The following is a 26,930-nucleotide window of genomic DNA, read 5'->3' on the forward strand; positions in this document are numbered from 1 at the left end:
TTATAATAAGATAAAGGAAATACATTAATTAAAAATGAACACTTTCATGATCAACTCTACCACTAGAATCCTCAAAGAAATCAAAAAACATCAAGGCTTGTAATATCTTCTTCATCTATAGAATCTAAAGCATATGATGGTTCAGTAAAATTTGTTTCAAATTTCTTTGTTTTTTCTTTTATAGAAGATTGGTATAAGTCAACCAAGTGCTTATCTGTACGACAGATACGAGCCCAATGTCCAGTCATATCACATCTATGGCATCCATCTTCATCTTTCTTTAAAAATTTGTTTTGGGGACCTTTGCCCTTCTCTGAGTTAAACCACTTCTGGTGGTATAGTGTATATATATTATTATCCCTTTTAGTGTGGTCACTTCTAGGACCTCCACTTCCATAGTTTTTCCTACCACGTCCACGCCCTCGTTTTCTTTGAAAAGATGCACCATTCGCTTCTGGGAATGATGTAAATCTAGTACCATTCACTTCAGGGAATGATATAGAACCAGTAGGATGTGGCTGGTGATTTCTTAACAAAAGCTCATTATTTTGCTCAGTTAATAGAAGACAAGATATAAGTTCAGAATATTTTTTGAACTTTCGCTCTCGATCCTGCTGCTGCAGGAGCACATTCGAGGCATGAAAAGTAGTATATGTCTTCTCTAACAAGTCATCATCAGTGACTTTTTCACCACATAATTTCAATAGCGAGCTAATTTTAAAGAGTGCAGAGTTATACTCACTAATACTCTTGAAGTCTTGCAACCTCAGGTGCATCCAATCATGATGAGCTTTTGGGAGGATTACAGTTTTTTGGTGTTCATATCTCTCCCTTAAATCATTCCACAAAATAAGTGGATCTTTCACCGTTAGATACTCAGTTTTTAATTCTTCATGAAGATGGTGCCGAAGGAAAATCATTGCCTTAGCACGATCCTGCAGGGATCCTTGATTTCCTTCTTTAATTGTATCTCCCAGGTTCATCGCATCCAGATGGATCTTAGCATCAAGGATCCAAGATAAATAATTTTTTCCAGAAATGTCAAGAGCAACGAATTTCAATTTTGTAAGATTTGACATTTTTTACATATATAAATCAGGAATATAAAAATATATTGAAAAACTTACTTGAAGTAGAGGACTACTAGCTTCAAAATCGTCAGAATTTTCGTGCTGATAACGTGTTATGAAATTATAGAAAAGAGAGAACCATAAAGTATTATAAAACTTTTAAAATGAGAGAGAAAGAGATAGAGGTCAGAAAGGTTATAAAATTTATGAATTTCTTAAAGAATTCAACGATATATATAGGCGTACAAAGGGGACTATGCTAGCTTACTATGCTGGCATTATGTACTGTGCATATGTCGGCCATTCACTATGCTAGTTACTATGTAGTACTATGCTGGCACTATGCATTATGCATATGTCGGCCATTCACTATGCCAGTTACTATGCAGTACTATGCTGGTATTATGTACTGTGCATATGTCGACCATTCACTATACTAGTTACTATGCAGTACTATGCTGGCACTATACACTGACGACTAGATAAATGTGATCATATAATTTAAGATAGTTTATAACTGTACAAATTTTTTTTTAATTTTTTTTTATGCTACATCAACGCGTGGAAATTGGAATGTAATGCACTGTTAAAGGTATTATATGTCAAATAAAAGTTTAAATTATAATAATATTTATTAAACATAACTTTATAATAAGTTCAGTATTTTTTAATAAAAAACAGAGGTACAGTCAGATTATCGGGATGCAGGCGCTTTCGTCTCGTGATCTCACAAGCCACTGCCATTGCCAAAGTTGTGGGACCCAGAGGAACCTCTGACTCTACTTTGGGCCCACTTAAAGCAAACCCAATCACATAGATGACGTAACAACTTTTTTCCACCACCAAATTGATGCCACGTGTCGATCCTATTCGCTTCTCCCTCCCACTTGGTCCTTCCCTTTGCCTACGGTAAGTTGGTACCGCACCCACTTCATTCACTCTGTTCACACTTCACAGTTCACTCACAAATGCTCAAAAACTGAGAGCCACTGAGAGAAAAAAGATAAGAGAGAGATATGATGAAGGAGGAGATTAGTAATGGTGGTGATGGCGGTGGTGGCAACAACTGGGCACGTGTATGCGACACGTGCAGGTCGGCGGCGTGCACAGTGTATTGCCGGGCCGACTCGGCCTACCTGTGCACCGGGTGCGACGCCCGCATCCACGCCGCGAACCTCGTTGCGTCCCGCCACGAGCGTGTGTGGGTCTGCGAGGCGTGCGAGCGCGCCCCGGCGGCTTTCATATGCAAAGCCGACGCCGCGTCTCTCTGCACCGCCTGCGATGCCGACATCCACTCCGCGAACCCACTCGCAGGCCGCCACCACCGTGTCCCAATCCTCCCCATCTCCGGGTGCTTACCCGGCCCACCTGCTGCTGACCCCGTAGACGGGTTTTTAGCCCATGATGATGGGGACGAGACCATTGACGAAGAGGATGAAGATGAGGCAGCATCGTGGTTGTTGCTCAATCCCGTGAAGAATAACTACAATCAGAACAATGGGTTCCTGTTTGGTGGGGAAGTTGACGAGTATGTGGACTTTGTGGAGTACAACTCGTGTGCTGATCAGAATCAGTTCGAAGATCAGTACAACCACCACCAGCAACAACATTACGCTGTTCCCCAGAAGAGCTATGGGGGTGACAGTGTTGTGCCCGTTCAGAATGGAGATATGAAGGCTCAGCTGCATCACCAGCCGCAACAACAGGATTTTCAGTTGGGACTGGATTTTGAGTCCTCAAAATCTACATACAGTTACCATGGTTCCAGTAGTCACAGTGTAAGGTTCTCTTTGCCACGTATATAAGTCGGTGCAAACTTTTTTTGTTCTGCAGCTTCTGAATTTCCATGAAGTCCGATCATTTTAGGTCCATTAATTGAATATAATAATATATATATATTTATATATAAATATATATTTGGTTCTGACGAGTCTGTGTATGACAACATGCTCCTGTAACCATTCTTATACAGCTTTAGAGTCTTGGGTTTCATGTCGTCCACCTTTTCTAAGTCATTTTTTCGAGTTTTTTTCATTTTTAACATTTGAAGATCTATAATAAAGTCCAATCACATCAAGTTCTCCTCTTCATGAACAAAGTTTTCGTATGTTTTCTAATATAATTTGACGGCTCTACTATGAGTTCGGAATTGGGTTACTGAGCTGGACAGAGCAACTCTCATGTCGACTTGCTGAGCTAGAGGGTAGTATACGAATGGCTATGTGCCCTGCTTCTACAAGTTAAAATCTTAGAGGAATCTTTTCAGATTTTCTCTTTATTGGCTCTTTTGCTCTTTTCTTGACATTTATCCTTTAAAGGATGGAATCTGGTAGCATAAACGTTTCGGTACTTTTTGTTCTCTTTCCCTTTCGTTCCAAGTCATAAAGTTGGGTGGGAGCTTAGTTTATATGTCGAATTTGACGAGTAAATTGCACTCAAAATTCTTCTTGGCTCACTTACGAATGACTTAAACAATTAAACTCTAACGGACGTTTCAAAGTTATTCTTTCACTTTATCACCCCATGCTAACTGGTAATTCTGTGATTATGTAAACAGGTCTCTGTTTCATCTATGGATGTTGGCGTTGTACCAGAATCAACGATGATCGATATCTCAATCTCACACCCAAGAACTCCCAAAGGGACAATTGACCTTTTCTCTGGACCTCCTCTCCTGATGACACACCAACTTACCCCACTGGACAGGGAAGCAAGGGTCCTAAGATACAGAGAGAAAAAGAAGACAAGGAAGTTTGAGAAAACAATCCGGTATGCTTCTAGGAAGGCATACGCAGAGACCAGACCCCGGATCAAGGGCCGTTTTGCTAAGAGGACGGATATAGAAGTTGAAGTGGACCGGATGTTCTCCACCACACTAATGGCAGAAACTGGATATGGAATTGTGCCATCATTCTGAGACTAGTGAGAGAAGAAGAAAAAGAAAAAGAACAAAAAAAAAAAACCTCTTCAGATGAGAGTTGTACCACTTATTTACTAAAGCTCTTGTACTGATATGTATTCTCCTAATCTAATTGGTCTAAGTTAATGAGATACAGTCATTTTGTATACTTCTCCTCCTCATGGCACCCTGTCTTGTAAATGCATGTAAATTTCTCATTTCACAATGAATTCCTTGCAGTCAAGATTCCCCCTTCAATTTCTTTCTTATCTTTTTATTGGACTTCATATTTGTACTTTGAGGGAAGAAGAAAGCATAATCCTAAGAGGTAACTATAAGAAAACAGGGGTTTATACAGATTTCATCCACATGCTTGAATGTAACTAATACTCTCCATAGCTGCTTGTATGCTACAATGTTTATTCAAGCTTTGGAGAGCTTGCTGGCTTTCAATGGGCCCGTGGCACTTTTACCATCTCTGTGCTATCAATTGGCTCCAGCTATTTTTGTGCTCTAGTGGCTGAAGATTCCTGATCTATGATAGGTTATGGTGGAAATCATAGTCTCATGAAAAAACAGAAAGAACCAAATGGAGGTAGAAACTGTCAAGAGTTTTCAGCTGTTAGAAAGTTGGTGGATTAGGAGAAGGTACTAATCATAGTGAGCGAATCATGGAACATAATCACATATTGCTTAAAAAATAAGAAAACAAAAGTTCAACTCTCAGCTTTGAACAACTCATCCATGTCAGCTACAAAAGTGGGATAACCAAAAATTAAATACTAGGTCAAAGACAAGAAGTATGTGTGGTGCTATGTCTACAAGGCAAATTAGGTTTAAGGAGATTGTCTCATCAGCCTCTATGAGAACATCCTGCCTGCTGTGAAATTCTGCTTAAGATTCTTCAATCATACGACGCCATATAGTGAACTGACCTAACTTTTTAAGCGAACTTTGTCATCATTCTAAGGACATGATACCATTTTAATACACGATAATCTTTCATCTTTTTCATTGGCGCAAGTGAATTATCTACTTCAATTTCTTTATTTTCTCGTTGGACTTGGGAATCATCATGCCTTCTTAAATTGACACGGGTTTTTCAAAATACTTACTTTCTTCTTTGCAGTTGCCTTGCCTAATAGTTAGGTAGGATAGAATATATAGAAAGTCATTGCTCTTTTGCTGAGCCTCTGAGCAAAATATACATTCTTTCTTGAAGACGGGCTAATTCATATATATTCATCTCCATAATGCGAGCTTCATCCAGCAGAATGATCGGCTGCTCTTTTACCTACCAGAGAGAGAGAGAGAGAGAGAGAGAGAGAGAGATTTCCCACCCTCCTCTTAGAGAACATATTTCGTATGATACATCAAGAGCTCTTAGGAAATGAGATCACATTTTCGCAATCAAGCGAGCAAACCTGTGATGAAAGGAGAGGAAAGTTAAAGCCTACAAAGGATTAAAGACGGTGATTTCGTGGAGATTATCAGTTCGTGGCTCAAACACTTGACTCCTGTTGCATGCAAATTCACGTCAACAAAATCCAGCGGAGCATGTTCACTTTACACCTCACTGATCGTAGGAATGTCCATTCTGCAAAATCATTTGTCAGGTACAGGAATCGGTTCTCTTTCTCCACTCAGGAAGCATCGAGACTGGGATTCTCATTTATTGAATGTGAAATTATGCCTCCAGTTTTTGGATGTACTCAGCAGAGGACTGAGATTGGTCTCCATATTCTTCATCTGAATGCTCGTTTTCGAGATGAAAGAACTTGCGCATTTACAAAAGAGCTAAAAGCTCAAACAAAGGGTCCAGTGCCATTGTCACATCTCATGAGTGAAGGTACTTGCGCATTTACAAAAGAGCTAAATGCTACTTATACTCATGAGTGAAGGTCCATCATTCAATATTAGATAAAATCGTTTCTTTTACAACATTATATATACATATATAATGTATTTTCATGGCAAGGACCCCTAGCCCTAAAACAGAGTTGAGAATATAATACGTCCGGTAGTTCTTTCTATCTACAGTATTGGTTCCATGATAATCTTTATTCACTAATTAAATAAAAAAAAGTTTTAACATCATTCTAAATGCCACGATTTCATCTGATATTGAATGATGGACACGTTTCCGACATGGTCATGAACAGATGAGAATAGATGATCTGTCAAGGTTTTGTCTGTTTACCAATTGCAATTGGTGTCTTGAGTAGAAGAAGACTATTTTGGAATCTAGTGGAAAGAGAAGCAAAGATCATGGAGGTATTCAAGTGTGAAAGGTAGGTTCTCAAAGTAGAGTGATTCACTTTGCACTTTCTGAGAAAAGTGAACTTCACTTTGCACTTTTTATGGAGGTAAGGATATGGGAGAACAAGGTTCAACCATGGAAAGTGGAGATATTCTTCCAGGTTATTGTTGTTGGGTAGCGCCAGAGCTTGACATCCTCTATTTTGCTGCAGAATATCATCCAAGAATGGTAATGCCTTCCACATGAGCTCCAATCTGATCCCGCCGGGGCCCTCAAAACATCAATTTCTGCTTTGTCATAGGTTGAGCATCGGTGCTTTTTCCTTCAATCTTTTGGACAGATTCTTATTTCAAAGGCATTAACGCCAACAGAGATGAACTTTCATATATTCTTCGTAATGGCCTCTAGTCCCATCGATCGACCACAAACACTCGTTGCTAAAACATAAACTTTAGTCTATAGATCAGTGGCAGAGTCGCATGGAAACGAGGAATGCTACACAACATCCCACACCACACACTTTATATATTAAAATATTATTTTTTATTTTTTTATTTTTTATTTCATTTTATTTTTATTAAACTAATTAAATTATTCTATTTATCATCCACACACTACATATTTATTATAGAAAAAATGAAAAAAAATTAAAATAAGTGTGGTGTGTGAAGTGTGAGGATGACAAGAAGAATTTTCTAGAAACCAGAGACGTCACGGCCCCCGACCTCAAAAACAATGAAAGTAAGCTACGTCCAGAAGAATCCATATTAAAAAATTAATTTCTTTTTAAATATATTATTTATTCATTTTTTTCGATATGATTGCACGACGCTTATACAACTATGATTGCACGACACTTGTATGACTGTAACTATCATTTTTCAAATAAGAAATTTTACTTATCTCCAACTTAAAAAAAAAAAATAAAAAAAAAAACAAATTATTTTCTTACAAAAACTTGATAAACCTATGGAATATGAAGGCTCTCAAAGTCTTGAGTGCTCACGAAAATATGAAAAAAATTAATCAACTTAAAAAGTGTCGACATTTTGCCTCCAGAATCTTAAAAAAATGAAAAAGAATATATACACGAACTTAAAAGAGCTCAAAAGTCAGGAAGGAGAAATATGTTACAAATTTTCTATTATGCTTAAATTGAAGATATTAATATGTCTAATTATCAAACTCGATAAAAATGAAAATGGTTTGTTTATGCAGTGAATGAGCATGAAATATATATATATATTGACGATATTAAAAAAGTGCAAGAATTGGTGCATCAGCTGGTGAAACAAAGCTCCCCTAGCTTAGGCCAAAAAAAAAAAAAGAAAAAGCTTTCTTAATAATATCAAAAATTTTATGTAACATTATTCGAAAAATATAACAACAGATCAAGAGGGCTTAGCCTTTGAGGAAGAAGGAAGCTAGTAGCTATAACTTGGTTTATTTGTCGCTGAGAGAGTGTCCGGCTCACTACTTTTCTCAACCAGGCTTTACAGCATTAGGTAAGAAACTGGGCCGGCATGAATCAGGTCCACCCATGTTCCCATACCTATTATACAGCTAATGGCAAATTCCAATGGGCCCTTTATTCATTCCTTTTAGAGTCTCTTAAGACCTTTCGTAAAGTAGACCCAACGTGCCTTGTAATAAACCCGCATATGCGAACTGGACAGAGTGGAGGAGGAAAAAGGGGATGGGGTGATAAAAGGGTTTTAAACTGAACAAGAGTGGAGAAGGCAAATACGCGAAAATGGAAGTTGCTAACGCTTCGAGGCCGTCCTCCAAACGCCAACGAACCGACGAAAACGACGTCTTATTACCTCCTCCGGGTTCCTCCAATGGCGTCAGCAGCAACCTGGACCTCTCTCTCCTCGAGGCACTGGAGAAATCTCAACACGCAGTCGAAGTGCTCGACCTAAGGACCGTGAAGCGACTGGTTCTCTCCTTCGAGCGCCGCCTCAAGGAAAACATCGAGGCCCGCCTCAAGTACCCCAACCAGCCCGATCGCTTCGCCGACTCCGAGCTCGAACTCCACGAGGAGCTCCACAAGCTCAAGATCCTCGCCGGTGGCCCCGAGCTCTACCCAGACCTCGTCAATCTCAACGCCATTCCCTCCATTCTCAACCTCCTTGCCCACGACAACACCGATATCGCCATCGACGTCGTCCAATTGCTCCAGGACTTGACCGATCCCGACAACGATGACGACGACGAGAACAACGAAGAGCACGCGCGGATCCTCGTCGACGCGCTCGTTGAGAACAACGTGCTCGAGCTTCTCGTCCAGAATCTGCACAGGTTGTCCGATACTGGCGAAGCCGCGGATCCCGACGAGATGGCCGCCGTCTACAGCACTCTCGCCACCATAGAGAACCTGATTGAGGTGAAACCACCGGTGGCGGAGTTGGTCTGCGAGAGGACGAAGCTGCTCAAGTGGCTGCTGGGGAGGATCAAGGTAAGGGAGTTCGATTCCAACAAGCAGTACGCCTCGGAAATATTGGCGATTCTGTTGCAGAGCAGCACGGCCAACCAGAAGAGAGTGGGGCAGATGAACGGTGTGGATGTGGTGCTTCAGGCGGTAGCTATGTACAAGTCCAAGGACCCCAAAACTTCTGACGAGGAGGAGATGCTAGAAAACTTGTTCGATTGTTTGTGTTGTTTGCTGATGCCGTTGGAAAACAAGGAGAGGTTTGTTAAGGCTGAAGGTGTGGAATTGATGATTATCATTATGAAGCAGAAGAAGTCGGCTTATGGGTCGGCCATAAGGGCACTCGATTTTGCAATGACCAAGTACCCGCCTGCCTGTGAACGTTTTGTGGATGTTCTGGGCTTGAAGACTGCGTTTGCTGCTTTTATGGGTAAGGTAAAGCATTCTTACAACTATTTAGTTTTTATACTTTTATCCCTTTTCTCAACCAGAAAAGAATTAAGTATTTTGGCTGAAGTTGGTATACCAACATGGTATCTTTTATATTATGATTTTATTTTGGACATTGTGTTTACACTAAGCGATTTTTATAATAAAGCATTTTACCCTGGACTTGAGGTACTCAATCCAAGTCTCTTCCCAATCTTCATTAGGCATGGTTACTTGCTTCTTGTCTCTTCCAAGCAAAGCGTTATGCTTCCCATGAAGCACTAGGACATCCTATTGTCTCTTCCACGCTAAGACATCCACTTTAGACCTTATTTTGCACAATGCATTTCTAATCTGCATCCACTATACGGTTCGTGTTTGTGGAGCAAGTGATGTGGAGGGATTGGGCTTTTTTGTTTCATGATGCAGTAGATCTGCATTCTGTTTAGTTTTTGCTTTAACATTTTCTTTTTGGTCATAACATTAACATGCTTTATCTTTTATTATTTAGATACCCATGAGTAAGAAGAACAAGAAAGAGCGATACCAAGAAGAGTTAGAAGAGCGCATTGTGTCACTGATTGCATCATTATTTGGTAAGTAGGAAGTGAAGTTGTATATACCTGCTAATGATCTTCAGACCGAATGGCATCTCCTTCCCTTCTAAATAATTGGCGACGAGATATTTATTGGTTAGACATTTTCTTGGACATACGTTTTTATCAGTTACATACCCTTTTGGGATACATGCTTCTTGGATCTACATAACGTTTTTTTCCCCTTTGAATGGGATCTGCATAAGCTCACAATATTGAAATATGCTAGGATCCTACTTTTCATATTCATCCTTTTTACTGGCCGATACTGCAATGTTAGTGATGATAAATGTCATCTGACCTTGCTCTATCTTGCCATTCCAGGTGGAATCTTGAGGGGTTCTAGAAGGGAAAGATTGTTAAGTAAGTTTGTGGAAAGTGAGTGTGAAAAAATAGACCGGCTTATGGAACTCTATATGAGGTGGGCTGGCTCATTTTTTTTCCCTTCTCCTATTAAATGATCAGGAATAGACCTGGGATTGTATGGAATTTGATGATCAGGCTCTCAATAAGGACCTTTAAACTGATAATTTTCATAAAAAATTAGTGACTGCTTATGCATCCACCCCGACCTTCACAACCAATGCCAACTAATACCATGGAGTTCGTAGCATTGGTGTTTTCTATCAATTGTGACACACTTCATATGTGGAATGGCATAACGCTGTACTTGCCTTGTTATAAGTTAGAAAGACCTCTTTGAGAGCCATTATCTTCAAATTCCATCAATCTTATTATTGATAATCATTAATTGGAGCCCAATCCTTTTGCTATGATGAGAATGATTCCAGAGATTGATTGCCCAATAAAAGGAACAAAAATAATTTGGAAACTGCATTCAAAGGCTTATATTCTCATTTCAAGAATGTTGAATTGTCAGATATTCTGATAGAGTCAGAACAGAGACTGACCGGCTGGACAGTCTTGAACTTGATGATTTAGAGGTTATTTTCTATCTGCTCTGTTTTTGATTTCTGTATGCCATTTGGAATAACTTCACTTTCCATAAGAATTAAGGTTCATTTTTCTTCCATTTGCAGATGAATGAAGAAGAGAAGTACAATCGAAGGCTAGAATCTGGACTTTATACCCTTCAGGTTAGGTTTTGTTTTGATTACCTGTCAGTTTTAACCATCAAAACAGGTTTTTTGGACTCAAGTATAGGCTAACGTAACGATCAAAATCGTGATACCTTATTCAATCACTGGGTTTTCTTTTATTTTGTTGGGGATCCATCAAGCATTGCCAGGTTGCCAGTAAAAAACACTGAGGAGAAAACAGAGGACATGTTTTTTCCATTAATAGCTGTAAAGGCAATTAATTCAAATGTCTGAAAATAGGTACTTTTAGTTCAAACAAAAGTTTTAATTGTATGGTGACCCTGATTCCAATTATGTTTGGCAAATATTTGAGTCCATTAAATCTAAACTGTAATTCCATGGATGGGTTATCAGGATAAGGAGAAAAGACTGTTTAGCAAATGAGAAATTTCCAAGGCCAATTGGTTTCCCCTTGCAGATTTCTCAATCAACTAATACTATTCCAATTAATCAGAGTTACCTGGAAGAAGAGGGTGAGAGGTGGGTTTAGGTTCAGGTAGGTTACCATGATAATTTAATAGAAAAAAGGAGAAAATTTAGCTTGCTGTAGAGCAGTTTGTTAGATGTTTAAGCAATTTGAATTGTAGAAGATCATATGGATAAAGCTAAACACTGTGCTGGTCAAGTCACTTTATACATGTTAAAGTTGCATAATCTCTCGTTTTTCTAATATTTCTAAATTTATGGAATTTGTTCTTCTAATTATTGATGGGTTTATTTTTTTTGTATATATTCTGTGTACAAGGGTTTCGCTGCATGCACTTTTATTGAAATAAATACTAAGAATTGTTTGGGACCGGCAATTTGAATCATTTCCAGTTCTGTAAACTTATTTGTATCCATTTTTAATGTTAAAGAATGAGCAAGGATCCTCTTAATATGAATTGAACACAATGGCAATACAATATTTGTCACCAATCTCCCCATAAAATGCTACAGGTGATCCCCATGAAATTGCTTTCAAGTTCTTCATTTGCATTTTTTGGTTTGACCTCTTTACCTATGATTCTGCAGTTAATTGCCGTAATCCTGGGTCATCTTTGGTGCTCTGAGTAAGCATTTGTGTCCTAGATTTAGATACTGTGTGTTTATTCCTTTTTTTTTTTTTTTTTTTGTGTGGTCTTATTCCATCAGTTAAGTTAATATCTGTAAGTGCAGGCACCCTCAAATGAGAGCCAGAATTGAATTACTACTAAAGCAGCAAAAGCTTGCTCGGAAGGACGTCAAGGATATACTTCAGGTGTGTATATCATTCAGGCTGCTTTTCACTCCAACTGTGTCAGTTCGGCCTAAGATTTGTGACACTGTCTTTGTAGGTCCTATTCAAATTCCCATTTTTGCTATGATAGTTGATATATGATATGTAAAATTGTGATTTTGTTGAAATTTTTCTTTTTGTATACCAATTAAAGATTCAAATGAGTAAGCTTTCAGAATTATATAACACCATTTTCAACCAATTTTTGCCCCTAGGTCCTCTGTGTTTTAGCATTCACCTGATTATGTTTGGTACTCCTGTCTTATGATGCTGGCATGCCTTGTGGGCTTCCAGGAATTTCATGACAATATTGGTGATTTGGATGGACCAGAAGAGAAAGAACGAGCACAAGGAAAAATTCAAAGGTTTATTTCAGCCTTTTGATTTCTAAGGTTGTAGGCTAAACTTGTGCCAAACTGAAGGTAGTTCTGCCGAAGGTAATGAGACTATGAGAGATTGAGAGACATGTTTGTTTCATTGTAAAATGTTCCACCGTTTACATTCAAGGTAATATTTTTATGAACTTCTATTCTCTGAAGCTAATTTTGTTGGGGACAACATTTTTTTTTCCTTCTCTCAAGATTCAAGAATATATTTTTAGTTGGTGCCAAAATCGTGATTTTCTATGACTCTTGACCAGGAGTAATGCTACGTACAGTCAATTTTGCGTACTCCTTTTGCACTCCATTGATATATGATTGGCTGTATCAATTATTTTTAATACGCAGTCAATTATATCAATAGAGTGCATATAAGAGTATACAAAAATGATTATAAATAGAATTTTGATTATATTAAATCGTTTAATGTAATGAATATTTTAAATTTTTATAGATATGTATATGTGCGTAATAATTCCATCCGCTTTGAATGATTTAGTACCGTGTTTAGCTTGCTTTGGGTAAATAGGTGCTAATTAGTTGGTGAGATGACAGGAACCATATATCATAACTGCAATGTGATTATGTAACCCCTTTATTTTGAAAGGGCCATGTCCAACGCACAGAAGAGTTTATATATACTGTAAACAAGGAATACTAATAAAGTCTAAACATAGAAGTCACACTTGAGAATTTCAGATAGCCATATACATTAGCGACCTGAGAACTGAGAGAAAGAGGCGGTGGCATTTGTTGTGGAGGATGCAGTTGAAGTGGATGTGTCTCCTCGGATTTTCTTATCAGAATCAACGTAGGCAGGCATAGCTGGTGGCGGGTGCTCCATTGACCCCTTGCTTTTCAGTAAAACAACTATTTCAGACATTGAGGGCCTCTGTGCAGCCGATGACTGAGTGCACATCAGGGCTATCTCTATTATTTTTTTCACTTCTTCTGCTGTATAATCGTTTGGGTCTAAGGAATCGTCAACCAAGTCCAAATGCTTGCCATTCTCGTGCAGATTCCATGCCTATTTGCACCGTGAAAACAAAATAAATAATGAATTGGTGAATTTGAGCATTTGAATTGAAAACAAAAAGTGAAGTGTGCGTATCAAGCAAGTAGAACCCAATTGATTTTGGACATTACCCGTGAAAGGAGGTATTCCCCATCATTTTCTTTCTTTATTTCGCTGCTTTTTCGGCCGCATATAATTTCAAGGACGACGACGCCAAAGCTGTAGGTATCTACCTTTTCTGATAGCTGACCATGGATTGCATACTCGGGGGCCGTATATCCTCTGATGGATTTTCAGATCATATCAGTTACTATTTAGTAATCGTAAAGAACGAAAAAAAAAAAAAAAAAGCAAGAAGTGATCGCAGAGTTTGGAATACCAGCTATCCTAGGCCATTACACTTATAACCATAATAAAGTCATCATACAATTCATACAAAGTTGTCTAAACTGCGAAGGAATAGGAGTGAGCTGACTTACAACGTCCCTGCAAATCTGGTGCTGAGATGACTTTGATCCTCTGGTAGAAGTCTTGCTAACCCAAAGTCTGCAATCTTGGGCTGGAAATCATCATCCAGAAGAATGTTGCTGGTTTTTATATCTCTATGTATGATACATACGTGAAATTCCTCGTGTAGATAAGCAAGACCCCTGGCTGTGCCCAGGATTATATCATGTCTCTGTTTCCAATTGAGAGATCCTCGTCTTTCCCCTGTATCCCACAGTTAACAATGTCGAGATTAAGTTCTAAGAAATTCAATCACAGTTTCAAGGTTTCTAAAGATCAAAGAGTTGAGCAGAAGTTACCAAATAAGAACTTATCCAGACTACTGTTTGCCATGTATTCATAGACAAGAAGTTGTTCTGGTCCTTTGCTACAACACCCAAGAAGACGGATCAGATTTCGATGATGAACATTACTTATAAGCTTCACTTCACTCTCGAAATCTGCCTTTGCCCTCGAGGATTTCCCTATATCTAGTTTCTTGACAGCAACTATCTTCCCATTTTTCAGAGTTCCCTAGTCAATGATGTAAAGGTAAAAAGCAAGGAAAAGTCGTCAGCATACAACTAGTAGAGGATTAAATGCAATACTAAATGTAGATAAAGATCTGATAACTATTAAAATAGTAAATGGAGGTGTAAAGAGAACATCGATGCCTTTTCATAATGCACGACCATAGTTTCACAAGATTAAGAAATAGATGAGGAAGAGGGAGTAAACTCATAGAAGAGTGATGCAAGATGAGTACGATTTTTGTTTTCTTAATTTTACCTTGTATACGTCACCAAATCCTCCTTCTCCAAGTTTGTTTTTTTCACTAAAATTCTTTGTTGCCGATTTCAAGTCCTTGAACTTGTAATTCATCGGACCTCGCAGTTCAGTTGCTCCTAATATGTCACCTGCTATGGAGGGAAGCAATTACAATCGTCTCGTAAATGCAGAAAACTTGTAATAATTACTGATAAATGAGCAGCGTGCATCCAAAATTAATTATTATCATAGATGAAAAGAAAATGACAAAAGCTTAGAGTGAAGAAGCAGAAGACATGGTTTTCGAAATAGACAGAATAATTGCACTTTATTCCTTCCAAGTGTATCGTACTTTGATGGTAAAATGGTCGATTGCGTATTAAGAATATTTACTTACAGTCAATAACTTCATTGTATGATGTCAAAATATTACTTGCAAATCACAGTGCTCAGGTAGCTTTACCTCTAAAAGCTGCCTTGGGCCTTCTTGACAGTGAAAACCAGACTAACAAAGCTATAATGAGAAGAGCACCTACACCTCCAACTACTCCTCCAATAATGACTTTCTTCTTACTCGAACTTCCTGTGATTGAAAATAAGGGGCATGAACAATTACGACAACGAGATGTTTGAAGATAACATCATGGCCCAACAATATGCGAGAAAAAAATGATATATTGGCTAATTACAAAGACCCACCATTTCCAAGGAAAGGACTGATGTTAGTTGTTTGGTTCTCAGCAAAGAAGGCGGAGTCCGAGTACCTAAGGAAACACCCAGCATCAACTGCCCTAGCATTTTTACCAGGAAGACATATCTGTGCATTGGTGTAAGCAAGTTTCAAGCAATCCAGGCAAGTTGTCTCACTAGCTGTTTCCACACACTGTGCCACACCATACACAGTACCACCAACAACCGCCACTTCCTTCTTACTCGCAGCAAAGAAACCATTTATCTTGGGAGTTGCAACTTGGAGATCCAATAACAATGCTTCCACAGCTGTAGTAAAATAGGTGGCTTGGGATGCCGTCTGATTGTCACAAATCCCTTCGCTACCAGGCGTTGTGGTCTGGTCATAGAAGCTGGCGCTCTCGTACCTGAAAATATTGTAGCATCGAACATCAAACATCTCTGTTGATGCACCAACTCCATAATGGTTTCTAGCTACTACCCCGAAGCGAAAGTTGGCTGTGTGTTAACATAGGATTTTAAAAACAATATTGGTTTAACTACCAAGTACAGGAAGCCTGATCAGTTCTCTCTCTCTCTCTCTCTCTCTCTCTCTCTCTCTCTCACACACACACACACACACACACACACACACACACGTACACGGTACACACACAATATGACCATCACAAAACCTTTATCAGCTTATTCTAAATATTAAGGTTAAACTGAAAGTGCAAAGATATGCCAATAGGACTGATGTCTTAAGTGGTAAATTTTCTACAAAAACAAGTGTGCAAATGGGCATGCATGCAGACGTGTGTGAATAATTTGACTGATTTAATGATCAGGAAGTTGGAAGTAGTTTATGGGTTACATGGTAATTAGTGCTTTAATTAATAGGGAAATGATTCCGACATGGATCGATCAAAAGAGGGAGTACTTCATATTAATTTTATTACTAATGAAATCATTTAAAAACGCTAATGACAAAATTAGGCAGGCATGTGTAGAAAATAGATCCAAGGCCAGCGAAGATCAGAGAATGACAATCTTGTGGTACTCTTTATTACTTGTCTCTTTTATTTGTTTCATTTGGTTCAAACTACAAGCTAGTTGGCCAGCAATGAATTCTCTGCTACTGATAACAATAATTAAAAGCGTCGTGTTGGATTGGGCATCCATTTTTTTAGTTTATAATTAATTAATATGGTAATATAATTTACATATATATATAATTTGCACATGGTTAATTACAGGGACAGCCGGCTTGTTTAAAGTCAACACCGGCGGCACGGTGGAATATTTATCTGTAGGTTCGGGCCTATTGGTTGACAATTAAGGACTGCATACCTTAAAATAATGCTACCAACTGAGAAGATACATACAAAATTCTTGATCATTATTCATTAGTTACACGGACACCTAATCATCATGCGCGCCCAGTTGAATAAGGTAAGTAGAGTTCGTACCTGAGGAAGCAACCGTCGTAGATGACACGAGCACCGTTGGCAGCAGAGCAGTTGCGGATTTGAGACTCGGCTGCGGTGAAACAAGCAATGCAGTCTGCAGTGGAGAGGTAGTTCCTGCACTGCACCATGGCGTAGGCCGGGCTCGAGCCTCTCACTTGTTGTGCAGTCGCGAAGTATTTGTTGCTGCCGTTGTTCAACTGTGCTCTTAGCTCCGAGAACGTCGCGTTCAGGTTAGTATTGAAACCCGAGACGTTGGACACGTTGTAGGAGCTGCAGCCCTTGTTCAACAGATTGATCTCCGGGTCTGCAACGACGCCCACTCTCAAACACCACCAGTACCATGTTGCGGTAATTATCAATACCAAGTGCATGGTCTTTCTATGTGGGACGTTCACAAGAATATCTTCCGTTGATGTGCCTGAATTATAATATATCGGCTTCGAACGAACTGGGTCGCTTTAATAATAGTTGAAACGAATTATTAGTCTAAAAATAGAATCATTAATTCTGTGGGCGGGAAATAGGATGGATAAGTTCAATCGGACTTCAAATGCGACTGATGGGAACTAAAATGAATAAAATAACTCCTCCACGAACCAGTACGCGTGGGCCACGTCTCTACAAGACTTCGTAAGTCGCTGCATGAGTTCGGCAAGTCTGTAGGACCAGGTCCAAGTCCACAACTACTGCTCTCCTCTTCTGAATTTTTTTTTCCACTTTTGTATTCGATATTAATTAAACCTTTTGAATGGGTTCTAATATAAGTTCACTGGTACATTAGTCAACATAGAAATTACAAAATTTCAAAATTCAAAGTCATCGTTCCATAATTTTTAATGTATTATATAAATAATATTAGATACAGTTATAAATTATATAAGTGTCGCATATTTATTTTAAAACAAATTAAATAAATATAAAATTTATATAAAAAAATTAATTTTTTAATAATGAGTTCCACTCTCTTTCAAAATGAATGTGTGACACTTGCATAATTTATGACTATATCCAGTTTTACTTATATTATAATAGTTATAACACAAAAATAAAGTATGTTATGCATATCGATCATCAACCTATTCCTTGTTCATATTTCATCATATTTTTATTGGATTATCTAAATGTAAATATAAAATTTACATAATATGACATGATTTTACATTTGGTTATTCCATTTAAAATTTATTTCCACATTAGATTATCCATCTATTAGTCAAAATAATAATAAAATATTATAAATTTAATTATTTTTTTTTATTTTTTTTTCTAAATTAAGATCTTATATGGTAATACATTATTATTTTTTATTAAATAATATAGAGAAATTAATAATGTAGGAGGAAGAATGAGAATGAGGAGGGAGAATATATAGAGGGAGAGAGAGAGTGTATAAAGATATTATTTTTTATTCATTTGGATGTGAAATAGTAACAATTAAATTTGGTTGCAAACCTTAACTTTATTATAGCTAAAAATAAAAAATTTTGAAGTTAGATAATCCAATGTAGAGCATTTTTAAGTTCTATTAGCTAAATTTCTCATTAGATTTATATTTGCATAATTCAATGACAATGCTCTTAGCTAGGTGTTTTCTCTTATATACTTTTTTGTATATTTGGATTATGCATATATGTTCTTTAATTAAGATGAATAAAATCTTAAAGAGTTTCAATTGATCATTAACCAAGTAGCGATCTCAGTGCTCACCATGACAAAAGCATGACATAGCTCCTCACTCATGTATCAAGGACGTAAGATTATAAGACCACAAGTTGCCTTGAAGTCGAGTTGTTTCAGCAAGACGTCAAAAGGTTGGGTAATATTAATGATTTCCAGCGGTCATCCACCCAAGTAAGGTCAAATTTTGGTAACGAGTTGTTCCTCTCGCGCAATAGTCTTGGGTCATTGAGTGTTTCTCCACTCTCTTCTTCTCTGGCAAAGTGATCATTCCATCATCAACACGACCCCTCCGAGTCTGATCTGTTAGGAGTTAATGGGTCCACAATTAAGATTAGGAGGTCCAATCACATTGACGTTTTCCATATTACATAAAGGATGAACATTACTTATAACCTTCACTTCAGTCTCAAAATCTGCCTTTGCCCTCGAGGATTTCCCTATATCTAGTTTCTTGACAGCAACTATCTTCCCATTTTTTAGAATTCCCTAGTCAATGATGCAGAGATAAAAAGCAAGGAAACGTCGTCAGCATACAACCAGCAGAGGATTAAATGCAATACTAAACGTAGATAAAGATCTGATAACTATTAAAATGGGAGGTGTAAAGAGAACATCGATGCCTTTTCATACTGCACGACCTTAGTTTCACGGGATTAAGGAATAGAAAAGGAAGAGGGAGTAAACTCATAAAAGAAGTGATGCAAGATGCGCACGATTTTTATTCTCTCTCTCTAATTTTACCTTGTATACGTCACCAAATCCTCCTTCTCCAAGTTTGTTTTTTTCGCTAAAATTCTTTGTTGCCGATTTCAAGTCCTTGAACTTGTAATTCACCGGACCTCGCAGTTCCATTGCTCCTAATATGTCACCTGCTATGGAGGGAATTAAGCAATTACAATAATTGTCTCATAAATGTAGAAAACTTGTTATAATTACTGATACATGATCAGCAACGTGCATCCAAAATTAATTATTATCATAGAAATTGACCAAAGCTTAGAGCGAAGAAGCAGAAGACATGGTTTTCGAAATAGACAGAAATTGGACTCAGGATCAAGAAAAAGAGAATAATTGCACTTTATTCCTTCCAAGTGTATTGTAATTTGATGGTAAAATGGTCGATTGCGTATTCAGAATATTTACTTACAGTCATTAACTTCATTATATGATGTCAAAATATTGAAAATGTGATTTGAAGAAAGAGGAAAATACAAAGAAAATCACAAATTTTATAGCTAATTTACCAAGAAGAAGAAGAAAAAAAGAAAAACATAAATCGTCATAACTAAAATATTACTAGAAAATCACATCGCTCAGGTAGCTTTACCTCTAAAAGCTGCCTTGGGCCTTCTTGACGGTGAAAACCAGACTAACAAAGCTATAATGAGAAGAGCACCTACACCTCCAACTACTCCTCCAATAATGGCTTTCTTCTTACTTGAACTTCCTGTGATTGAAAATAGGGGGCATGAACAATTACGACAACGAGATGTTGGAAAATAACATCATGGCCCAACAATATGCGAGAAAAAAAATGATATATGGGCTAATTACAAAGACCCACCGGGCCACCATTTCCAAGGTAAGGACTGATGTTAGTTGTTTGGTTATCAGCAAGAAGGCGGTGTCGGAGTACCCAAGGAAACACCCAGCATCAACTGCCCTACCTTCTTTACCAGGAAGACATATCTTTGCATTAGTGTAAGCAAGTTTCAAGCAATCCAGACAAGCAGTCTCACTAGTTGTTTCCACACCCTGTGCCACACCATATACAGTACCACCACCAACCGCCACTTCCTTCTTACTTGCAGCGAAAAAACCATTTATCTTGGGAGTTGCAACTTGGAGATCCAATAACAATGCTTCCACAGCTATAGTAAAATAGGTGGCTTGGGATGTCGTCTGATTGTCACAAATCCCTTCGCAACCAGGGTGTGTGGTCTGGTCATAGAAGCTGGCGCTCTCGTACCTCAAAATATTGCAGCATCCAACATCAAACTTCTCTGTTGATGCACCAAATCCATAATGATTTCTAGTTACTACCTCGAAGCGAAAGTTGGCTGTCTGTTAGAGTGCTCTAACATAGAATTTTAAAAACAATATTGATTTAACTAGCTACCAAGTATAGGAAGCCTGATCAGTTCTCTCTCTCTCTCTCTCTCTCTCTCACACACACACACACACTATATGATCACAAAACATTTATCATCTTATTGTAAAGATTATGGTTGAACTGAAAGTACAATGGTACTCAATCAACTAAAAAAATTATAATTATCTACCAAAAAAAATAAAAAAGGTAAGAAGAGTTTGTACCTGAGGAAGCAGCCATCATAGATGACACGAGTATAAGGGAATCCGTATGATTCACGTCAATCCCTTGATTCATGGTTCTTCCGGATTTTACTTTATGTAAATTGATTTGTAATCATTCTGTTTATAGTTTCTGTTTATAGCTTTACATTCCTTATTTAGCTATAGCCCTGTATTATATATTGATCAGTTGTAATGAGAATGGTAACAAGCATTACGGCAATCTCTTGCGTAAACCTTATATGGTATCAGTAGGTTTTCTTCTCTCACGAGAATAACGATCCTCCTTTGCACTATGTCGTCCAGCATTCATTCTTCTCCCCACTCTATCTTAGGAGGCTCCGATCCTTCCATCGACCTCCCTTTGGTTACCATCAACACTTCTAGTCAACTACCTTATAAGCTTACTGCCTCAAATTATCCCTCCTGGCGTGCAACCTTCATAACCATCTTATTTGGCTATGATCTAATGGGCTATTTAGATGGCACTCTTCCGTGTCCTTCTACACCCACCGAGAAGTCCTCTTCCTCTGCTTTGGCTCGCTATGCACATTGGTATCGCCAAGACTAGTTGCTGCTCAATGCGATCTTCTCTTCGGTTTCTGAAACCGTCATGCCTCTCATCGCCATGACCACTACCAGTCGCGATGCTTGGCAGCATCTTGCTCGTTTGTTTGCTAGCAAATCTCGAGCTCGGATCATGCAGTTGAAGGAGGATTTAACTCTTATCCAACGGGGTTCTCGCACGGTGTCAGATTTTCTTCATGAGGTCAAGGTGATCGCTGATGAACTCTCCCTTATTGATGCACCTGTTTCAGATGATGATTTGACGCTCTATGTTCTTAATGGTCTTGGCTCTGAGTTCAGAGACATGGTGGCTCCCATTCGCACACGCGAAACAGCTCTCTCCTTTGCTGAACTACATGACTTGCTCATTGGTCATGAGCACTATCTTAAACGTCTGGATGGCAATACTTCCACTCTTGTTGTCACAGCCAACTCTTCCCAACGGAAACAGTCAAATGGCCGATTCAAAAACAACAAATCTCGCACCAAACAGCCTTCTACCACTAAATTCGGGTCCAAGAAGCCTCCTGTTGTTTGCCAAATCTGTGATCAGACTGGCCATACAGCTAAAACATGTTTTAAACTTCAGTCCCGCCCTGCTGTGAATTGCACCACTTCAACAGCCCCACCAACTGGAAAATGGCTTCTCGACTCTGCGGCGTCTCATAACATCACCTCCGACCTCGCCAATCTCTCCATTCACTCCGAATATGAAGGCTAGGATGAGGTGGTTCTCGGTGATGGTACAGGTTTGCCCAATTTCTCACATCGGTTCTACTACTCTTTCTTCTTCTTCCCGATCCCTCACCTTAAAAAATACCTTACATGTGCCTCTCCTTCATAAAAACTTGATCTCCGTTCACAAATTTACTCATGACAATAATGTTATTATAGAGTTTCATCCTCTGTTTTACCTTGTGAAGGATCGGAAGACGGGGGCAGTTCTCATGCGCGGCAGGTGTGAAGATGGGGTCTATCCGGTGGCCTTCAGTTCCTCTTTTCCTCAGGCCAATCACCTTCAGTTAGCTGGAACCCGTGTCTCCTTCGCTCGTTGGCATCACCGGTTGGGGCATCCCACTCCAAAGATCCTGTCCTCTCTGATTCGCAGTCATGATTTACCTGTTTCATCCTCTCCATCTCTCTTATCTTGTACTTCCTGTTAATGCAATAAGTCTCATAAACTCCCCTTTAGTTCTACTTCTCTCAAGAGCACTGTCCCTCTCGAATTTTTGTATGCCGCCCTCTCCGGTTCCTTCCATTGATGGATATCGTTATTATTTGTTAATTGTTGATCACTTTACTAAGTATTGTTGGTTCTACCCCTTACGGCATAAGTCTGATGTCAGTGCTACTTTTATGCAATTTACCACCTTGGTTGAAACTCAGTTTTCATGCAAAATTAAAAATCTCTACTCCGACAATGGTGGGGAGTTTCTCAAACTACGCTCCTTTCTTAGTGGCCCCCCACACTCCTCAACAGAATGGCACGGCTGAACGCCATCATCGCCATATCGTCGAAACCGGCATAACCCTCCTTCATCATGCTTCGGCTCCCTCCATTTACTAGACCTATGCTCTCGCTACTGCGGTTTACCTTATTAATCAACTTCCTACACTCTTACTCTAGCGTAAAAGTCCCTTTGAAGCTCTCTTTAATCGGGTTCCAGACTATCACAAACTCCGTACGTTTGGTTGCCAATGTTATCCTTGGCTAGTCCCTTACCGCACCAATAAACTTCAACCCAAGTCTCACCCTTGTGTTTTCCTGGGTTACTTCCTCACTCAACATGCATTTAAGTGTCTGGACCTTCACACGGGCCGGTTGTATCTTTCTCGCCATGTCACCTTTGATGAGCATGTGTTTTCCTTCCAAATTGCTCCTGCTAGTGTTCCCTTCCCCTGTTCCGGTCCCTTCCCCTGCATGCGTTGCTGATCCTTTACCCGTGCCTCCCATAACTCTTCCTGCCTCGAATAGTCTGCCACTTCCCCCACCTGCAGTTGTGTCCTCTGCTCCCGACGCTCCGATTCCTCCTCCAGGTATGTCTCCTTCTTCTTCTTTTTCTTCTTCCTCTAGCACTGAGTCTCCCTTGGCAGCAGCTTCACCTCCTCGTCGCACTTATCCTATGGTTACTAGAGCTCAGAACAATATCTTTTGTCCTAAGCAACTCTCGGTCACCACCAAGCATCCGCTTGTCTCCTCCTTGGAACCGACGTGTGTCTCTCAAGCTCTCAAGGACTCTCAATGGCGTCAAGCCATGGCTGCTGAATTTACTGCACTCGTTTCTCATGGCACCTAGAAACTTGTTCCTAAACCCCCTGCATCTAACTTAGTTGGCTGTAAATGGGTGTTTCGTGTTAAGCGACACCCCGATGGAACTGTGGACAGATTCAAAGCGCGCCTCATCGCCAAAGGATTTAATCAACGTCCCGGCGTGGACTACAGTGAGACCTTCAGCCCCGTTATTAAATAGACCACCATTCGGCTCATTCTCTCTTTGGCTCTCTCCAATGGCTGGTCACTCTATCAACTTGACGTTAATAACGCGTTCCTACATGGCCAACTCACTAAGCAAGTCTTCATGCATCAACCCGCCGGCTTCATTGATTAGACTTATCCTCATCACGTCTATGCACTTCAGAAGTCCATATACGGTCTCAAGCAGGCCCCTAGAGCTTGGTATAATGCTTTGCGGTCTGGGCTCTTGGCCCTGGGATTTTTTAATTCCAAGTCCGACACCTCTCTGTTCATTTACAATCTGCATGGCATCCTCTTCTATGTCCTTGTTTACGTCGACGATTTAATTCTAACTGGCAATAATCCTCAATTTCAGCAGCATGTTGTTAAGTCTCTGGGCGACCAATTCTCTCTAAAAGAACTGAGTGACTTGCATTACTTCCTAGGAGTGGAAGTTATCCCTGTCAAGCAGGGTCTCTTTCTATCTCAGAATCGTTATGTCCATGACCTCCTCACTCGGTTACAGATGACTGGTGCTAAAGAAGTTCAATCACTTACGGCCGTCTCAGCCAAGCTTCTTCTCGATGATGGTACTGCCAAATGTGATGCCACTGAATATCGTCGCACTATTGGTTCTCTCCAATATCTATCTCTTACACGTCCCAACATTGGTTTTTCCGTCAATCGTCTTGCTCAGTACATGCATCAACCCACTGTCTCCCACTGGCAACACGTCAAACGACTCCTACGGTATGTCAAAAATACCATTCATTTTGGTCTTCTTTTACATCGCCAAACCAACCTTGTTCTTCGTGGTTTTTCTGATGCCGATTGGGGGGGGGGGGAATCTTGATGATCGTACGCCCACAACTGTCTACATTATTTTTCTCGGCAACAACCCCATCAGTTGGCGTACTCGGAAGCAAAAGTCTGTCGCTTGTTCATCCACCGAAGTTGAGTATCGAGCGCTTGCCACCGCTGCCTTGGACATGGCCTGGATCCATTCCCTTCTCCGTGAACTTGGTATCCAGCTTCGGGACACTCCTCTGCTTCTGTGCGACAATGTTGGTGCCACTCAACTCAGTCTCAATCCCTTTATGCACTCTCGGATGAAGCACATTGCCATTGACCTTCATTTTGTATGAGACTATGTTCGTCGCGGTCAGCTACGAGTTGCCCATGTCCACACTGATGACCAGCTTGCTGACCTTCTCACCAAGCCTTTGGCACGTTCTCGGTTTCATCTTCTACGTAGCAAAATTAACGTCGCCGATGTCACCTTAATTTTGAGGGGTCGTATAAGGGAATCCGTATGATTCACGTCAATCCCTTGATTCATGGTTCTTCCGGATTTTACTTTATGTAAATTGATTTGTAATCATTCTGTTTATAGTTTCTGTTTATAGCTTTACATTCTTTATTTAACTATAGCCCTGTATTATATATTGATCAGTTGTAATGAGAATGGTAACAAGCATTACGGCAATCTCTTGCGTAAACCTTATAACGAGCACCGTTGGCAACAGAGCAGTAGCGGATTTGAGACTTGGCTGCAGTGAAACAAGCAATGCAGTCTGCAGTGGAGAGGTAGTTCCTGCACTGCACCTAGCATAGGCCTGTCGTGCAGTCGCAAAGTATTTGTTGCTGCCGTTGTTCAACTGTGCTCTGAGCTCCAAGAACGTCGCGTTCAGTTTGGTAGAGAAATCCGAGACGTTGGACACGTTGTAGGGACTGCAGCCCCTGTTCAACAGATTGATCTCCGGGTCTGCAACGACTCCCACTCTCAAACACCACCAGTACCATGTTGTGGTAATTATCAATACCATGTGCATGATCTTTCTATGTGGGTTGTTCATGATGATCTTCAACCTTTTAAGATCGAACACAGAATCTGAAAAATATGTAGTTAAAAGTTTGCCTTTTATATCTAAAGACAAGAATATCTTCCGTTGATGTGCCTGAATTACCATAGAGTTATGCTAAGTACACGAGAATTTGCGGACCGATTTGCGTATAAATATTATTGTCTTCATATTCAAAATTTAAATTAGTATCATTTTTATTAAAATCTGACTTTCTGACTAATAATAAATTCAAACGACTAACGATGAGTCTAAAAATAGAATCATTTATTGTGTGACCAGAAATAAGAGGGATAAGATATGGTCCAAATGGACGGCAAATACGACTTATGCCTGGGAACTAAAATGAAGAAAATATTTCCGCTGCCAACCAGTACGCATGGGGCACGTCTCTACAAGACTTCGCAAGTGGCTGGCAGGAGTTTGGAAAGTCTATGGTACGAAACCAAGTCAACAATTGTTCTCATCTTGTGAAGTTTTTTTTCCCTCTTTTGTATTGAGGTTAAACCTTTTGAATCCGTTTTGTTGACATTGTGTTTTGTAAGTTTTTTAGCGAATCCTCAGTAGCTCGGATCTTTAATCTTGAATATGAAAATACAGATAGAATACTGAGAAGTGGCAGCCATTGGGATGGTCAAAAAACCTCTTATGCCAAAGTCAATACTACTCGTAGGAAAGATGCAGGAGAGTAGTAGGAGTAAAGAGAGTTAATCTTTATCTTAATACCTGAGAGTCATTTTTATTACTAAGTTTTGGGATCAGGAGCTCATACCCTGTAGCGAAGGGGAGGCGTCCCCCCACAGTTTCCTCATTGATGTCCATTTAATGCGACATGACCTTTGCGATGAGCATTTAATACAGTGTCGCCTCTGTCCCATTTGCCTGTCGCAAGTGTAATGCGTCAAATTGCCCCTCCTTCTTGCTTGTTGTCAGAGGGTTATGAATCTTCCACTTGGAGGACTACTAGTAGATTTTAGCTTTTGAGGTCGTATGGCATGGCTAGAACCCGAGTGCTCTTTGTCCCTTTTTCTATGGGCCAGGATACACCTGGTCAGCTTGGGCCTCCTATGCCTGGGCCGAAGGCCCCTAAGGGAAAAAACTATAATAATTACCCTGCCAATTCCTACTGGACTGGTTCGGTGGGAGTTCTTCCTTGTCCTAGTCCTTCTCGTCCCCTCGCATGGCTGACTGTTATCATCCTTCCTTTGGAGAACTGTGGT

At 39.6% G+C, this 26,930-nt stretch overlaps 3 protein-coding genes and 1 pseudogene across 5 annotated transcripts; 2 read left to right on the plus strand and 2 right to left on the minus strand.

Annotated features, from left to right (window-relative positions):
• The first annotated feature begins 1,995 nt into the window (after nucleotides 1-1,995).
• Nucleotides 1,996-4,227, plus strand: LOC122302282 (zinc finger protein CONSTANS-LIKE 2-like). The gene is made up of 2 exons (XM_043113466.1): nucleotides 1,996-2,848; nucleotides 3,628-4,227. Exons 1-2 carry the CDS (start codon nucleotides 2,087-2,089, stop codon nucleotides 3,985-3,987), a joined length of 1,122 nt encoding a protein of 373 aa, XP_042969400.1. The 5' UTR covers nucleotides 1,996-2,086; the 3' UTR covers nucleotides 3,988-4,227.
• A 3,755-nt stretch (nucleotides 4,228-7,982) lies between these two features.
• Nucleotides 7,983-12,581, plus strand: LOC122302284 (beta-catenin-like protein 1). 3 transcript variants are annotated; one of them, XM_043113468.1, is made up of 8 exons: nucleotides 7,983-9,095; nucleotides 9,601-9,685; nucleotides 10,010-10,106; nucleotides 10,566-10,629; nucleotides 10,726-10,782; nucleotides 11,800-11,837; nucleotides 11,944-12,025; nucleotides 12,338-12,581. In XM_043113468.1, exons 1-8 carry the CDS (start codon nucleotides 7,983-7,985, stop codon nucleotides 12,425-12,427), a joined length of 1,626 nt encoding a protein of 541 aa, XP_042969402.1. In that variant the 3' UTR covers nucleotides 12,428-12,581. The 3 variants fall into 3 exon arrangements, with proteins under 3 accessions (XP_042969402.1, XP_042969403.1, XP_042969404.1); XM_043113469.1 differs by having other exon boundaries at nucleotides 12,259-12,395; XM_043113470.1 differs by lacking the exons at nucleotides 11,944-12,025; nucleotides 12,338-12,581 and having other exon boundaries at nucleotides 11,204-11,834.
• Nucleotides 12,582-12,986: 405 nt separating this feature from the next.
• On the minus strand, nucleotides 12,987-17,366 carry LOC122302283 (cold-responsive protein kinase 1-like). The gene is made up of 8 exons (XM_043113467.1): nucleotides 16,834-17,366; nucleotides 15,392-15,789; nucleotides 15,156-15,275; nucleotides 14,714-14,841; nucleotides 14,245-14,458; nucleotides 13,918-14,149; nucleotides 13,570-13,720; nucleotides 12,987-13,450 (listed from the first exon to the last, which is right to left on the minus strand). Exons 1-8 carry the CDS (start codon nucleotides 17,202-17,204, stop codon nucleotides 13,136-13,138), a joined length of 1,929 nt encoding a protein of 642 aa, XP_042969401.1. The 5' UTR covers nucleotides 17,205-17,366; the 3' UTR covers nucleotides 12,987-13,135.
• A 1,172-nt stretch (nucleotides 17,367-18,538) lies between these two features.
• LOC122305766 lies at nucleotides 18,539-26,532 on the minus strand (annotated as a pseudogene).
• Nucleotides 26,533-26,930: the final 398 nt, after the last annotated feature.

The sequence above is a fragment of the Carya illinoinensis genome, chromosome 3 (genome assembly GCF_018687715.1).
Source record: "Carya illinoinensis cultivar Pawnee chromosome 3, C.illinoinensisPawnee_v1, whole genome shotgun sequence".
NCBI lineage: Eukaryota > Viridiplantae > Streptophyta > Magnoliopsida > Fagales > Juglandaceae > Carya > Carya illinoinensis.